The sequence below is a fragment of the Orbicella franksi genome, chromosome 14, assembly GCF_964199315.1.
Source record: "Orbicella franksi chromosome 14, jaOrbFran1.1, whole genome shotgun sequence".
Lineage (NCBI taxonomy): Eukaryota > Metazoa > Cnidaria > Anthozoa > Scleractinia > Merulinidae > Orbicella > Orbicella franksi.
The window spans coordinates 13449221-13466720 of record NC_138158.1 but is presented as its reverse complement, the minus strand read 5'-3'; the positions used below and the strand labels follow the sequence as shown (position 1 = coordinate 13466720).

Below are 17500 nucleotides of genomic sequence, written 5' to 3'. Positions count from 1 at the left end.
AATAATAAAAGTAATATTCACTGAGGATAATAATATTCAGTCACTCATTCTGACAAAGAAAGTTTTCATCTAACATGTAGAATCTACTGCTCCAATGAAACCCTGTCCGTTCTAAATGCCCACAGAAGACAATTAGGATCAATTGTAGGGTCAGGGTAAGTTTTTAGCATGACTGAATTGAATGAATTGATGAAGGCGAATGAATATCAATCGCAATAGAGCTTGCAATACACAATAGGATAGAGTCCAGACTCCCTCTCCCCCTCACCTCTGTCAGGAGACACGTGGCCTCTTACCTAGTCCCCACCTCCATTAGGAGATCCATGGCCTCTCAAGTAGCCCCCCACCTCCCTCAGGAGAGTCATGGCCTCCTAAGTAGCCCCCCACCCCTCAGGAGACCCATGGCCTCTTAAGTAGTCCCCCACCTCCCTCAGGAGACCCATGGCCTCTTAAGTAGCCCCCCACCCCCTCAGGAGACCCATGGCCTCTTAAGTAGCCCCCCACCTCCGTCAGGAGACCCATGGCCTCTTATATAGCCCTCCCTCCAAAAAGTGGGTCTCTAGCATGTAACATAGTTTTGACCACTTCCCTAAATGAATTTTTTTCAAAGGCAATGTGATTTTGCATTGAGCAGGATCAATTCATATCCCGAAAGGGCTGGCTAATATCTGTCACCATTCTTCCGCGCAGACACATGTACACATTGTGCACCTATTTCAAAATATCTCCACAGCTATTACCTTCATGGCGAATATTTGGCATGCACAGTCACTGCAAACACTTCCTGACTTTTATATCATTTGCAGAACGTACTTTCTTACCTGTTAAGATGGCGGACCGGCTCGGGGAACAGCTACTCACAGATGTGAAGCCGTTCCTGAAAGTAACACTGCGTTTTGCCAAAGCGTTCAAATTTGGAGTTTTGCAAACAGTGTTATTATAAACCTGGGTTTGGAAACCCACATCGTCTCCAATCATAACCAAAACATTCTTTCGCTTATCAAAATTGTCTGCTTTGGACAACGTTATCGAGAACAGCAATATCAACAAAACAAATCGAACGGATCCGCAATTGCTCATTTTCCTCTCCATCTTCTCCGACATCACCTCGTGACAGACTAGTGACTTGTAATCGCAGGGCTCCCGGAAGAAGAACAGTCCCCTTTGCGCAGCCGGAAGCGCGGTTGCATGGCAATGACGTGTCGCTTGAGTTCATGTGTACACCGGCATACTAAACTGGAAGAAACATGGCTGTGGGATTTCGTTCCGAAGCATTTCGAATAGTTCTACTGTGCTCGTTGTGGTACACGATCAGCTCAACAAACAGCGTTATTGGAAAGAAAATACTCACAGATTTTCCGTTTCCTTTGACTGTAGCGATGGTCCAAGTGGTGTCTACAGCGCTGTTTTTATCGCCAACACTCCGTGTTTGGAACGTTCCTCCGATGAAATCGTTACCGAAATCCAGTCTTCTAAAACTGATCTTACCTCTTTCATTTGGAAAGGCTTTTGCGGCGATAACAGCACATGTTAGTATTTGGAGAGTACCTGTCTCATACTCGCATACAGGTAGGTTGATTTCAACAACATCATCTTCATTTGACAAATTGATAACATCAATTCAGTTGAAGGATTTACACAACCGGGAAAAATTGAGTTATAGAGATTTCCAGTTGCGTCAATAAAACTTCAACAAACGTGGTTAGACCGTCGTAATTTCTTAGCGAATTTTGTTCAGCGATCGAAACAAGTTATGTCTCAAACGTTTGATGATTTCCTTCCTCAAAAGGAAAATTATTCATGTTTAATTAATGCAGGTAATGTCTGAGAAATATCAATTAATCAATTAATCTGTTAGTCAGTCGGGCAGCCAGCCAATTAAGCAAAAAATTATCGACTGTTTTCAATATGATGTTGATTGAGGTTCTATATATTAAAAATGTGATTTTCAGATGTAGATACTGCATTTTATTATCATCACAACATCCATACATATATGGCTACAACATCCCAGTTATCAGAAAATAACAATCCTTGTACCATCCATGCATGACAGACCTCTGCATTAATATAAATCTACCAGCATTCTATCATGAATGTTGTTATTTTATTGGTTGTGCTATTCACTATCTGCGCTGTACATTGTCGATAGTGAGTAGCCTACCACTGTGTGGTGGTCATCATCTTTGCATTTTTCAAAGTTTCTGTGAAGAGGATTTAGATAAAGTTTTGAACAACTAGCAGATGTATATTGAAAAAATTAGACTGTTTGGTCTTGATTTCTATTCGTGATAGAAATCGTAAGCTCATAACCTAATTGTTGAATATGCTGTTAGTATTTAATTTGCCATATAATTTTTGGAGTGTACTTTAGCAGACTTGTCTTCTCTATTTGCAAATGATGCATCTGTTAAACAATATTGTCAGTTCCAGAAAATATCCATTACCCTACTATGATCCCCACCTCCCTACACTCTCCATATTTTTAAAGATGAAAGTAACCCTCCCAACCCTCTGGAATTTCCAGCAATATTATGTACATTCTCCAGTTCCACTAGGAAAATTCATTTTGACAGAAAAGTGTGTTGAATTAAGTTAAAGGAAACCCTGGGCCATCTTCTGTAATTTACACACAAATTATCATAACATCAAAAAGATCATATAACTTGCATATAGCTAAAATCAATGTTGAGCTATCAAATTACATTTCAGGGTGTGGCCATGTCCATTTTCAAAATGTTGCATAATTTTCCTCGAGGGGTTATAACAATTTGGATGTAAGTGATACCAATATCATTGCCAACAAAAGCAAATATTTTTAAAATAGAATTATGATATACAAATGGAAAGGGATTAACAAGAACAGAAATTCCCAGGTTCTGAAATAACAGCATTATTTCCACCATTAATGATGCTATTATATTATGACTGTGAAAATTACTTCATGGTAATTGTTTGAATGCAGGCAAGCTTATGGTGCAATCAGTGTGAATGAATGTGTGAGTGTTTGAATCTTCTCAGTCCCACCAACATGTATCTTTTGATTACTTACATGCAATAACTGATAACATTTGAAGCAATAATAGTAATATTGACTTAAAACAGGACTCTTTACTTACTCATTTATTGTTTTTTTTTTTCTGTTGCATTGTGCACCACACTCAAGTAAAGGTGAGTAGTGCCCTGTTGTTCAGTTCTTCATAATCAAGACAACAGTACATTACTTGTAGAATATTGAGTTGTCAACACTCAATAAACTATTTAATTATTTACCGGAATATGCTGTGACTCGGAGAGAAATGTGAGGTTACTAGATGCTATGAATTGAACAGGAGAGGTGAAGAACAAAATTGCTAACCTTCCCTATTCGTCTCAGACTATAGCTTTCATGTTAGTGGTCTTATTTAACTAAAAAAACGCAACACAACAACTGCAGTGGGCGTTAAAGTTGAAATCGTTTGCACGCATTGCAGGCCCATAACACATGATTAAGTTGTGTGTCCCAATGAGGATGTTTTTACTAAAATATATGTGCAAGATTTTAGTGCTTATCATTGGTATGAATTTTCTAGTTTGAATTGTGTAGTTCCAAAAATATCCCCACCTTCTCCACCATTTCTTTAGATTTTTTGTTCTTAAAGATCCCTCACTCCCAGGAAATTCCAATCCCTTTTGTGGGGGGAGTTTGAATATTTTCAGGAACTGCACATTTATGAAAAGGTCATCTCTTGTTTGCAAAGTTGGTAAAGCAAGACAACTGTTGTTTTCCCTAGCTGTAATTCTTTCTGAACTCGTGATGATGCAAGATCAATAATTAATAAATAAAATGATTAATTTATTTTTTAGGCAACGATGCCAGTTTTTACAGTAATTCTTTCCAGAACAATATTAGGAGAAACACAAACAAAGGAGGTGGGAACTTAAATGCATGTAGCTTATGTTTTCCATGTGGTTCAGTGGAACCCCCCTAAACTGAAATGAAAATTGTTAAAACCTGTGCTGTTCCTGGCAAAAGTGTTATCTCTTTTGGAAAACAGACTAATTTGAAAGGGCAAATAACATTTGATGGATGAGGGTCTTTTCTGGTTTTAAATGTCTCACTTAGTTTTAAAACTGTTCTATTTAAGGATGTTCACACTAATTGTTTCTGCACATCCTTACTGTGCAAGCAAATTAATTCACACACCACGTCATGCATGAGAGCGTGCGCTAAGTAATAAAATGAACAATGATAGGGTAGATGGCCATTACTAAAGCTTTGCCTGGATTTAACGGTCTTGGACACTTGGTGACCCCTATTTTTCTTTTGATGGATCATTTTCTCTACTGATTTTCTACATTTAACAAAAAAATGAAGAAAATCTATCAACTAGAAGTTTGAATTTTTTGCAAAATGCATGATCGAATTCTGTTCTTTAACTCTATGTTTATCTGTGCGATGGTCTCAAATGTCTCTTAAAGGTCAAATGCAATGAAATTGGGCCTAGTTTGATTATAAGTTAAAATAAAAGATACTAATCCAGATAATCATAATCCAAAATTTTACCTGATTTAGTCAAAAAGTCGCCGAGATATTACACCTTGAAAACAGCTAGTTTTCTTCGCTTTACAAACGGAACGGTTTGTGGAAACTTCGGACAATTGTCAGAACTGGATGTCGTGACGTCATAATTGGTGAGCTCCCGTTCAGGACAACAAAGTATTAGGGCAAATATGAGTGTTTTGTGCGGCGTTAATTGTAGCAATCATTCAAAAATCTGTGGTATGAGCCTGGTTACATCCCTTTAAAGGATGAGAAGTGATGTAGGGAACTGTTTCATCTAGTTTCATCTCATCTTCGCGCTACCAGCAAACATTTCAGCAGAAACCTCGAAGCAGTATCTTTTGTAACCGCTAGGCAGGGTCTCAAGTTCAAGCCCAAAAACCTTCGGGGCTGTACCATATGCCGCAAAGCAAAGCGTTGACGATGAACATCCAAGCAACAAACGTTCTACCAACACGGAATGCAATTGTTCACCGAAGGGGAGGTGAATAGTGGTGGATATTTACTGAGCCATGAAGCCGCGAGGTAAATATCCACCACTTTCACCCACACTAACACAATTATTGTGTTAGTATATACCAAACAAGCAGAATAACTAGCAGACCAAAGAGTAACTTTATTTGTGACAATATACCGACAAAGCGAAACGGAAAGCCATTTTGTTTTTCTTCGGTTGCTCGGAGGTGAATAGTACTTGGCTAATCACCTCCGAGCTAGCCAATCAGTGTGTGCGAAAAGTACTATTCACTTGTGTGGTATATACTAAATAAAACTATTGCCAGGTTTTTATTATATCAAGTTTAACTTTTTGGAGTTCACAATCTCATTTTCTAAACTTAGTCTAGTTGAAATAAAAAGAGGAACTAGAAAAGTGTGATTTTTGTCATTTAACATGATTTCATGCCATCGTGATTTGTAAATAATTAACAATTATTCACTGAAGTGGAGGTCCATCACTTTCACCGACACTGAGGTGAATAATTGCTTTAGTATATACCATGCAAGCTGAAAAATTAGCGGACCAAAATGTTATTTTATGTGTGACAAGCGGTTGAAAATTTTAAAATCTCTCGCACCAGCTGCTCGGAGGTGAATAGTACTTGCTAATCACCTCCGAGTTAACCAATCAGAGCGTGCAAAAAGCACTATTCACTTGTGTGGTATATACTAAGCTTAATTAAGACTTCATTCTTTAAAAACGCCTAAATAAATCATCTCGAATTACCAATTTTCTGCAACAACATTGTTATTAGTTGAACAAAATGTAAAAATACTTTTTGCAAGAGTATTTAGGATTTTTTTCAGTCGTAGCTTCAGTGCTGGGATGAAGTGTCAGGTTGGTTTCAGTGCATCCCATGTTAAGGAAGAGGGATGGGGGTACTAGCCTGGAAAGTGGAGTCAGATTCCTGAAGTAGAGTAATGTCAGTGTGACTTGAGCTTTGAGTAATAACTGAAAGATGTCATCCTAAAGCAGACATACAAATTAAACCCATAAATGGTATCCAATGCTTTTATCCAGGATTTCATAACTGACAGGCCTAAACCAACAACATAGTATGACTATATTCTCTTACCTCTGACTTGCAACCCTTAGTGATACTTTGTTGAGTGAAGAAGACAAGGCATTCCATCCGAAATAACCTTAGTCAAGGCCGTAGCTACTGTAAGGTAAACTGAGCCACTTGCCTCAGCCATTTTTTTTCGTTTCTGTTGTTTCTTTTTTGAAGGCGAAGTAAAACACTGCTAGATATCTAGGAAGAGAATTTTACTGTGGACATTGCCTCAGTCATATTTTTTCCTGGCTATTGCCCTGTAAGTAATGCTATAATATTGTGGGAATTTTCATTGTTCATCGGCGTGCTGATAAATAAACTTTTTGCTGGAAAGATGGATTGAATGCAACAATCACAAGCCCCCTTGCATGATATAAATGGTACTTCTTGATGACAACTAGCAGTGAGCAGTTGTTGTGTTGTGATCTATAACTCTAGTGACCTCACCATGAGACAAATGATAATATCACAAGTCTCATCTTTTTACTATGCAAAAAGAGACAACAAGCATCCACAGGGCTTTCATATGAGATTTCCTCCACTGGGAGTTTGCAATAAATTTAGCAACGTCACTAACCTCAATCCTAAAAGAGCTATTTATTTCTCTTTGAGCATGTCTAGTAGAAACTGAAGAAATAACTTATCTGTCTGGATTTGTATGTTCTTGTATGAAGGATGTTGAGGTGGGTGTGCCATAGTTATCCCTTCAGGTGCCAATGGGTTAATTCATGTCTGTTCTGTCAGAATATTTTTTGTTTTGAACATCTCTCATGTTTCTAATTGAGGCCAGAGTGCTTACTTGGAAACCAAAACCAGGATCTTTACATTCAGTACATGTACTGTATATCATTTAATTTATAAATAATAAAGTTTAATTGATGTTTAGCTGATGTGGTGTGAATAGCCATAGGAAGCTACATGTATAATGCTTCAGTGAGCAAGTAAGTTAGTAATTTATCAAAATACACGGACACATTTTAAATGGGCAGGTAAGTGCTTATAAATGCAGGGAATAGTATCACAAAGGATGAATAAAAGCAATTTAAATATATAATCCTACAGTACTGGTCACTGTGGGAGGTGCAGTAGCCTCGTGGTTAGTGCGCTCGACTCAGGAGTGAATGGTCTGGGTTCGAGCCCTGTCCGGGGACATTGTGTTGTGTTCGTGGGCACTATACTCTCACACTGCCTCTCTCCACCCAGGTGTATGAATGGGTACTGGCGAATTTAATGCTGGGGGGTAAGCTTGTGGTGGACTAGCATCCCATCCAGGGGGGAGTAGAAATACTCCTGGTCGCTTTATGCTACTGAAACCGGGATAAGCTCCGGCCTGATGAGCCACTCGGCTGGTATGTAGACTTTACCTTTTACCTCCCTAACAGCCATACTTTTGAATTCCAGCCATTTACGACTGATACATTTTCAACAAATTTACTTCTTTGTTAAGAAAATAGTCTTCGAGATTCCAATGATGTTATATTTTAATTTTATTTGATTTTCCTTCAAAATGTCAATGTTAATTCCCTGACAAAATAAAATTACCTAACCTTGATGAACTAATTTTCCCTAGAACTTTTCTGAACTGTGAAAACCCTGCAACCCATAGCATTCTAACGACAAAAAAGCAACTGCATGTCATGTAAAACGACAAAAACAAGATGAGCTTAAACATTAAACGTTCGCCCAAAACAACTATCAGTAAAGGCTTATATCAGGTGAGCTGATCAACTTTTTTTACTGACAGAAAAAATTGTAAACATCATCTTTTGCAAAATAAAACAGGGCAAAGACTTGAAGATGCACTTTATTCATTAATTTATTACTACTCTTTGAACAGCAGTTTTCAACATATTCAGAAAGGCTCACCAATCCATGTGGTCGATTCTTTCGTTGTTGATATCGTGATGCCATCTTGTTCACTCGATGAGTCTGATCCACTCAAGTTTATATCGACTGAATCGTTGCCTGATTCCCATGGTTCAAACTTACACGGCTGTATTTGGACATTTCCAAATAAGACATCAGGATCTTGATCTATTTTATACATCGGCAAGTCAATAAACGCCAGGAAATCCTTGAAACAAACTCAGTAATTCCAAGTAAATTATTTGGTTACGAAAATGAGCTCACGAAATATGGCGTCACAAATACCTATAATTTCGTTTCCACTCCAAGCGCGGCCATTTCTGGTTCGTTTCCGTGAAGCTCTCGGAAACCGTCGGATTTTCGTGTCTTGGGCGCCACAGTTCACACAAAACTTATTTTTAAGAGTTGATTCTGCCTCATGTTGGTATAACTGACTTTTTTATAAAGGTTTTTCGACAAAAGAAAAATTGTCAAAATTTCGTTGCATTTGACCTTTAAAGGGTTAAGTTTTGTGAAAATGTTGCTAACATTTGGAATTATTTATGCAACAGACCCACTGCTACAAATTATGACTAAGTTTGTTTGCCTCCATTGACTCACCTTCGATTTTTTTTTAACTTTAAACCCCTGTAGACCATGCTGAATCACATGTGCCAATTTTGAAAATCAGGGTAGTTTTCTGCACGCTTTATCTCTGAAATGAAGTCAGTGACCCCCAATATTTTTTGCTTTTCTGACATAAGTAACTCTTTCTGACTGCAGTAAAAATTTTAGAAAAGTATAGCGACTGGAAAATTGCGGTGCGAACATCCTTAATCACACATTCATGCTCCTGAAAAATTCCACATGGTGCCAGAAGTGATAGTTGTTCTATTGATGAATTTCACAGATTAGGTGCTATAGCTTAAGGCCAGGAAGGTCTCCAGCAACCAACTCATCATTGAGCTGTATAATCATTCCATAAGATTTTGGAATGTTGCAAATCACATGTTTTGAGAACCTAAAATTCCAAATCTCCAGGGGCAGCATGTCCCCAGACCCCCCTAGAAGGGTTCGCCTTCGGTAGACAATTTTTCAAACTCCCCTTCACCAAATCCTGGATCCACCCCAGAGTACATGTACATGCATGGGCAAATCACCTAGAATCCAAAGGATTGGTCCACTGAGTTAAGGAGTTTAACATTTAATTTGTCTATCCATATGTAGCTATAACACATCTCTTATGTGCTTTCAGGTTTATTGTTCATTAATTCCTGTTGTTGGTGGGGTTATTATTGCTACTGCCACTGAATTATCTTTTGACCTTGTTGGACTACTAAGTGCTTTGTTAGCAACTTTGACCTTTGCTATACAGAACATTTTTACGAAAAAGGTAAGTAGATGTACACATGCTACATTGTAGGCTTGTATCAGTCTTTCGTTCGTCCTGTTCATTTGTGCAATGTTTATTTTTCCTGTCCCATTTGTCCATCTATCCCTTCCCATTAGTCTACCCCACTCATCTGCCCACGAGTATAATACAATCCAGTTTTATTTTTGGTTTTAGATTTTGTGTGGCATACATTATATATTCTAGATGATGCTTTGTTTTGTCTCTCAGTAATTATCCTCTAGCTCACACTGTTGTTGCTCATAAAGATCTTTGAGGATTTGATCCTTGAAAGATCCTTATCTTTAAGGATCTTTAGAAGGTCCTCGAGGATCCTGTAAGGTTTTTTACCAGGTTTACACCAGCATATTAACCGACAAATTTGTGGATAACCTTACCAGTTCACTCACCCTTTTTTTTCACTTTTTTAGGCAATGAGAGACTTACAACTTAATCACTTGCGTTTGTTGTTGCTGATGGCAAGTATAGCATCTACCATGTTATTGCCAGCATGGGCATTGTATGATTTGCGAAGAATTGTTCTTGTTTTAGAATCAGTAAGTGTCTTCTTCTCTGGAAATTCTAGTGTAGCCTTATATTTCCTTTAAGAACTTTGGCTTTTCAAACCATCCCCCCCCCCCCCCCTTTTTAGTCTCAATTCCATCACTCTCTCAAGTTTGGTCTACATGTAAGTTCCTCCTTGAGAAGAGTCCTTTAACCCTTTACTCCCTAAGAGTGCCGTTTAGAATACTATGTCATAACTTTGTGAAAGTTGAGAGATTTCTTTGAATTTTTGCCATGAAAATTGCCTTGTGAAGATCTGCTCACTAAAGGCATAAAATTGTGACCCCCTCCTATCTGAGGCATGGTTGACCACTCCCATTATTTTCCAATTTCCTTTTTGAGATGCACATGGAATGCATGGAATGCAAGACTCACATCAAGCTATGTATTAAATAAACTATAGTTCAGGGGCATACTTATGATATTTGAGAATTGATATGTGTTGGAAGCTTTTCAGTTTCACATTTTAAAACAATTTCTCTCACAATTACTACCTCTTTCATAACTGCTGATGTCAGTTCTTAAATAAGCTGATCAGTGGCTTTCAAATGGTATATTGTACACAGGCAGAGAGTCTTTATTTGCTGATTTAGGAAAAACTGCTATTCGCCTTAGGGGGTAAAGGATTAAGGGGGAGGGGTACTTTGTCCTTTCCTGAACAGCAGCTGGTAGTCTAGCCTATGCCCTTTACTACTCCCACTGATCTTTCTCAGGGATATTTCTTGGAACCACACAATTACAACCCAAACCAAAATTTCAACCCAACCCAACCCAACCCAAAATTTCATGTTACCAGCTTGCATTGTAATTACATCACTTCTCCTAGAAGCCATGCTTGACAACCTTGAGTACCAGTATTTTTCCTCACCTCTGTTTGTCTTCATTTCAGGGTGAGGAGGACATTTTATGGCTGATGGTGATTCTAACAATAAATGGATTTTTAAATTTTGCACAGAATATGGTAGCATTTACAGTTTTATCAATAGTCACCCCGCTGAGTTATGCAGTTGCCTCAGCAACCAAGAGGATTCTTGTTATTACAGTGTCTGTGATATTCCTGCGTAATCCAGTTAGTGCTTATAATGTGCTGGGCATGTTTGTCGCCATCTTTGGGGTGTTTCTTTACAATAAGGTGAGTCTCAGTTTTCAATCATCGTTAATGTCAGAACAGTGTGCAGAGCATGCTCTATTTTCGCTGTCCGTGAACACTTGAAGTCCGTTAAAAGCGGTATTTTTATAGATACTTCACCCACCCCAAAGGCTAGTTTTCACTAAGGCATAAGATAAGCATAAGCAAATACGTAAACGCGTTGAAGCGTTGCCAAGTAACACCTTTGGACATGAAATTCTCCTGACAAAAGGCGCTAGTTATCAGCATCTCATGTTCTGAAAACCAGGCTTAACCTTCTCGTCACAACCATTGGATTCCTTAGGTGTTTAATTTTTCTCGTGTTCTTGAAGATCTGTTAAGATTACCGTATACCTTAAGAGGTCCTTCGCGCCCAAGCGATGTAGCGCTTCCGGTTTAAACTGTAGATAGCTAAACCCCATATCAAATTAAAGCTTATAGAGCTGGCTATAAAACTACACCTGAATTTTGAAATAAGATGAATTGTCGAATTTTTTACGAGCTCTTAATGCGAACGTCCGAATCACCTTTTGGAAGTTACAAGTCAAAGCGAATTTTGTTTCTCGCTTATTTAATTTGTTCCTTAGAGTCTGGAACCAAAGCGCTAAAGAAAACGTGTTTGCGATTTGCATATTCAATTTCAGTGAAAAGTTACAGAACATTTTCGAAATAGGCGTAAAAAAAAACATGGACAAATAGGATTAAAAAAACATGGAGTGTTCGGAGAAAAATCGCTCTCGGAGGAAAAACATTTGGAAATAAAAAATTCACAGACAGGTTTTTGTTGTTTATGTCAAACTAGCTACTGTCCAAATTTGAGGGCAAACGAACAAATTCCTTTTGACTTGTAACTTTCAAAAGGGACCCAAAAGATGATTCGGACGCTGACATCGTTAACATTTGGACAATTCTTTCTATTTCAAAATTCTTGGTATAGTGTGATAGCCAGCTCCATAAGTTTTAATTTGATATAACGGTGTGGGTATTTACAGTTTAAACCGGACGCGCTACATCGCTTGGACGCGAGACACCTCTAAAGGTGCTCTGAAGGAATACGGTAACCTTAAATGCCGGCAAGATCTATTAACAGACTACAGCATCCATCATTGGTGATTTCCAGTCAGTTTCTAATCAGTCTTTTATGCACACTTAATATGAAAATGAGAATCTTGCCCTATATGACACTTCACGTTTAATGGTAGTTGCTGTCGTAACGAAATCGTACCGTTTGAAAAGGACGTTCGGTTTGCATTTTTAAATTTTGGTTGTTTTCAATTATAAATTCGTGTAACAAGTGCACCCAATCGAGTTCGCATCTACCGAGTTCGCACCCCTGAACGCATTTTAAAATTTATGTCTCGAGTTCGCCTCCACCTTTTCGAGTTAGCTCCGAGGTTAATGGATTAAAGAACGAGAAATAAACATGTTTTGTGTGATTTTGTTTTATTATACCCACTAATCTTGATAGCTACATGTAGTTGAGTCAATGTGGGTGCGAACTCGGTGAGTGCGAAACCTCCAGCTATCGTTTGGTCGAGCAGTAGTTGTAGTTTGGTGATATCCAATCGAGCCAAAATACCCACAGCGAGACCAAACGGGCCTGGTATGACGCCTAAGATATTAGACGAAGTAGGATTAGATATTTATCGTACCGTAATTAGGCCATAAATGATAAATCCGACTATATCAGTCAAGTGATTTGATTTTACATGATATTAGACCTTAGATACAGCTTTTGATTGGCTAATGATTATTGTGAATTTAAGTACGGTAATGAAAGATCGACCCTGTAGCTCGGTAGTTTTTCTTCGGACCTTGCTGCGTTGGATCTTGTACGGCTTGGTAAAGACTAACATAACAAGTAGAGCCGAGCTAATTACCAAGGTAAAGATTCCCAGATACCACTACTGGTAATGGACTTCAAAAGAAGTGTAAAATATATGTACAGTCTTAAGGGTATTTTTTGGGATTTTTTCTTTACAGGCAAAATATGACGCGAACAGAAGGAAGCAGGAACTGCCGATACATACAAAACACGAACATTTTAACAATGTCACGAACAATCACAGACATTATCACCTTGTATGAGCACTGCAACACAACGGCAAGAAGATGCAACGATTAATGGGGTTTGCACGTTAGGGAATAGCGTCGGATAGCGAAATCAAAGGTTATCAAGCTTGGGAGGATTTACCCGGAGATATACGGCTCAAGTAGAGCCAATGTACCATTGACCCTCCAGAAATGTCAGGAGCAAAAACGAATTTAGCTATGATCTACTGGCTAACTTCTCTTTAGTATTACATAGCAGAACTAGCGAGGTAAGTCGTAGGAACTCACAACGTGATCATGTTATTACCAACATGTTATAAGCAACTGAATTCTACAAATGAACCATTTGCGAAATGCGTCTTGTGCAGAGTGAAGAGGGCTCAGTTTAAAGCTAGTTTCCAGACTTCAGTTGGCTCTGTGCTCAGATGCAGGATGCTGAAGAAAATACGTAAAATTACGATACGGAATGGAACCCAACAAGCAAACTCGTACATGACGGAGAACATCGTGTGGAATAGATCATTCACAAGGACATGAATTAGTACGATGGCGAAGAACACAGATAGAAAGAACATTTTGTTTAAATTGTAGATGAACCGCTTTCCAAATATTTATAGTGACGTTACTGACGAAGATTCTTTGCACCGTGCATGATTGCACTGCAGCTTCCTTTCCAGGGTTTCTCTTGTGACGTGACAGACCTTTTTAACTTAGGCGGTTTGTTTTCCATTACTGTCCACGTGATTCTCAAGACAAACGTTCTTTTATACGTCTAAAAGTTATTCACTCATACACACGCGACTAATTGAAAATTTGAAAGCAAGAATTCTCAAGAGTATCATCACATGGTCTGAAATGGGACAACAAGCCCAAGCTAACATAGCCTGCAGAACAGGCGGATTAGCAGGACAGAGAGCGAAACGCGATACACGAACGCGGAGCGCGACCACGCCCTTCGCGCTCGTGTATCGCGTTTCGCTCTCTGTCCCGCTAATCCGCCTGTTCTCCAAGTTAAAGCTAACAAGATCCACTGATCACACTCTTTAGACATGTTCATTTTGAATGTAACCTCTGCATACCGAACTAAAATTCTGAACAATATCGTTCCCAGATTCCTCTAAGGGGGAAAGGGGGCTCTTGTATACAGAGGTCAATTTTATTTATTTTTAAAATTACTTTGTTGTGTCTACTACGCATGCACAGTAAGACACGAAGAGGAGTTGTGGCGCTCACCAAACCAATGGGTAGGAGTGGTTTCAATGGTTTATTCACGTTACTCACTTTACCAGGAGGTGGAAATTTTACTTGCGGTTTTTCCATGATAATGGAGTTATGAACACATTAATTAAAATTAATATGTAATTTAATAGTACAACTGCGTACGCAGAGTCTTCGTTCTCCTTGAACAGTGGTGGGGCAACGAGCGACCCGGAAATATTGGACTTCCGGTTGAATTGCGCATGCCTAGCTGAAAACAGTCAGTCGAGTCGCTACTGTTTTACTTCCGCTCATTTTCATTGTTTTCAAAACAGTCAAAATCTAGCGTGTAACAAAACCCTGGAGAGTCGTTCGTTTCGTTAAGCTTGGGCAGTAGGGAAGGAAGACTAAAGGAATGAGATTGAAGGGTAACAAGGGTGGTTACGTGACAACTCAACAGACGTTGCGTGATGCCTGAGTAATGCCTGCAAATTGATACAGTGGGTCTAAGCGTTGTTGCTGGCACCAACGCGGCGGGAAATATAAAACAATATGAATTATGTCAGGTGGCAAATAAACTATAAAACCATGTTTCTTTTTGTTCTTTGGTTATTATTTGGGTTCTGTAGTAAAATGTGACCTTCCCACCCCGAGAGAAAGATTGAGTGAGTTTTCCTGGCCATCTTGGCTGTTCTTCATTTAGTCCAGTCAAAGACGACTTTTCTCTATGTGAAACGATTCTTTCAATGTCTAACATGTAAGTGCATAATTATACGGTAAACTGGGCTAAAATGATGAAGAAAATTCTGATTGGTTCTCTAAGCAGTCCAAATTTTGCAATACAGACTGATGGACCGCTGAAAAATTAGTTTCGGCAAATTGGCATTTCAAAATGTACAAAAGAACACAAACAGTCTTTCTAACTCGGAGATTGCATAAGCAATCTATAGGGTTTTAGTGCCGGTTTTAGTTGTGGTGGAGATTATGCAATTGATATGCAAATGATGTCCTTCCATCATCTGTAAACTTTTTAGAGTAATTCTGCTGACCAGTAGATAAAGCTCCTGAAATCACTGTATTAGTCAATATTGCAGGCACACATATCATTTTACATTTCTATGTCAAGGTCTGACTGCAGTTGTTGCACTAAAAATTAAGAAATGTCATAGAAGGCAAGATAACACTGGAATAATGTAAAGTAAGAGAGGATTATTCTCCATGTAAAAATAAAAAATAGCACAGACCATCAAAATTTAGGTAGAGAATTCTGCATAGTGGCCAGAGAATCGTCATATCTCTGATGCACAACAAACACCCTTGAAAAGATGCTAAATAAATAATTAGTCATCATGGTTATAATCATCATCCTTCGTGATTGTTTATCTTGTGTGACAAACCAGAGGCAAACTTGTTACTCTGAACACTTTTGAATGTTTGATATAAGAAGTTGGCTTCCTGGCATTTTCTGTAAAGCTGACATGAAGGCATCCCTTGCTTTCCGTTTGTCTCCTACTTGATAATAGCTATAACCAAGAAGTTTATATCCAGTGATATCTTCACACAGGTCACACACCCTCTCATATTCTTCAAAAAAAGCCTTTGGTTTTGTAACTTCATCTTCCAGTACTAAACATCTGACCAGAAAATAAAATACAAAAATAAGTGATGGCCCTTCTATTTTCATATGGGTTGAAATTTCTGATTGCAAATCTTCATCAAGCACTTTTTGTTCGCTGAATCCAAATTCTGTCATGTCACCTTGGATTTCTTCCTGTGCACTTTTGTTGGCTGTGTTCACAACAGTTTCAAGGATTTGTATGGACTCTTTGTATTTCCTCTGTGACATCAGAATGGTGGCAAATGTGACCTGTGTCCCACAAGAGCTTGAGCTTTGAGATTTCAATTCTTCTCGAACAAGTTCCTCTGCCTTCTGCAGATATTCAGCTCTCTCTGAAGATTCCTCTGGATAGGTGTAAGAAGCTGCATGGTATGCACAAGCCAGATTTCCCTCTAGCAGCTTGAAGTCAGGATGTTGGTTGGCCATTCCAAGGAGTTCCTGAAGCAAAAGAAGGTAAAGCCGACCATCTTGGATCAGGATTGCAGCTTCATTTAGAAAGTAAACAAGTGGCATGGGTCCAAGGAAATGGTCAAGTGTAGGATATGAATCCATTAAAATCTGAACAGCATTTTTTGGTTGGCCTTGGTTTAAGTACAGCAAACTCATTCTAAAGGAAGTTGTGAAAAATGCATCAAATGCAGATCTTCTGATGTCTCTGTGGACTTTGAACTTTTCCATGTCTTCCAAGACAAATGAAATATTTTCTCGAAATACAAAGGGGATATCTGTATAGCTAATAGCATGTGTATCTGTAAACTTCAAAATCGGCATTATAGGATGTTTCCTTATTTCGAGGAGCCTTGACTCCACGTCTCCCCATTTCTCCTCTGGCACATCATCCACAAGATTATTGCCTGGTATGAAAAAGCTTGGGATGTTTCTTTGTTTAACACAACTCATCAAACTATCAATCAGGTATAGCAAGCACTGTCCAGTATGAGTCTCCCAGGTAGGCTTTGGAATAACCTCACAAGCATGGAAAAACACAGTTTTCAAACAGTATGAAGAAATCACCTCCAAATCTTTCAGACAAAGGTGCCGCAGCATTTTGAAATAGATGTAACATTGACGTTGAGCATCAGTTACAGCACTCCTTGCTATTCTTTTTTCTGTAACTGCAAAAGAAAGTCTCCATTCTATGTCTGGATTGAGGCTGTGCTTGTGTGCTACTGGTACAACTTGGCATCCCTCTGATACAATGGATTCAATCAAGTCATCTCCAAGCCAGTTTCCTTTCTTCACTCTTTGGACCCATTCAGTTGCCTCTGGGGGCCACTGCTTGACCTCAACTGCATAAACCATGTCGAGTGGAATTCTAACACCATAGGTTTGTATATTGTCAGCATTTAAGACAGTTGAATACTCAACTGATACTGCTGGACCATGAATACCAATGGATGTTTTGTCATCTTCAGACCTTCCACTGGTCATCTTCTTGTGTACTGAGTTCTGAATTCGTTGTCCGCTCAAGTATTTATTATCATTGCAAGTCACAACATCTTTCAGGTCCTCACTGTGTTTCAGTAGCCTCACTCTGCCATAACCTGGATGAACATCATCGCATTCTAATATGGCTTGGGTATCCACATTTTGGATTGGATCTATCATG

The 17500-nt window shown here is 38.8% G+C and overlaps 3 protein-coding genes across 4 annotated transcripts in view; 1 reads left to right on the top strand and 2 right to left on the bottom strand.

Annotated features, from left to right (window-relative positions):
- Nucleotides 1-1163, bottom strand: part of LOC145467684 (N-sulfoglucosamine sulfohydrolase-like) — a 16695-nt gene extending 15532 nt beyond the window's left edge. Inside the window, exon 1 of the mRNA XM_081451287.1 lies at nt 822-1163. Within this exon, the coding sequence (XP_081307413.1) occupies nt 822-1104 (283 nt within the window). The 5' untranslated portion in view covers nt 1105-1163. The remainder of the gene's footprint in view (nt 1-821) is intronic.
- An 84-nt stretch (nt 1164-1247) lies between these two features.
- On the top strand, nt 1248-14441 carry LOC145467762 (solute carrier family 35 member E1-like). The gene is made up of 7 exons (XM_081451360.1): nt 1248-1569; nt 3167-3171; nt 3847-3912; nt 9197-9334; nt 9763-9888; nt 10785-11027; nt 13008-14441. Exons 1-7 carry the CDS (start codon nt 1248-1250, stop codon nt 13110-13112), a joined length of 1005 nt encoding a protein of 334 aa, XP_081307486.1. The 3' UTR covers nt 13113-14441.
- A 277-nt stretch (nt 14442-14718) lies between these two features.
- LOC145467671 (uncharacterized) overlaps nt 14719-17500 on the bottom strand; it is a 4162-nt gene continuing 1380 nt past the window's right edge. For both annotated transcript variants that reach the window (XM_081451271.1, XM_081451273.1), the window contains one exon: nt 14719-17500. This exon is cut by the window's right edge and continues 292 nt beyond it. In XM_081451271.1, the coding sequence (XP_081307397.1) occupies nt 15685-17500 (1816 nt within the window). In that variant the 3' untranslated portion in view covers nt 14719-15684.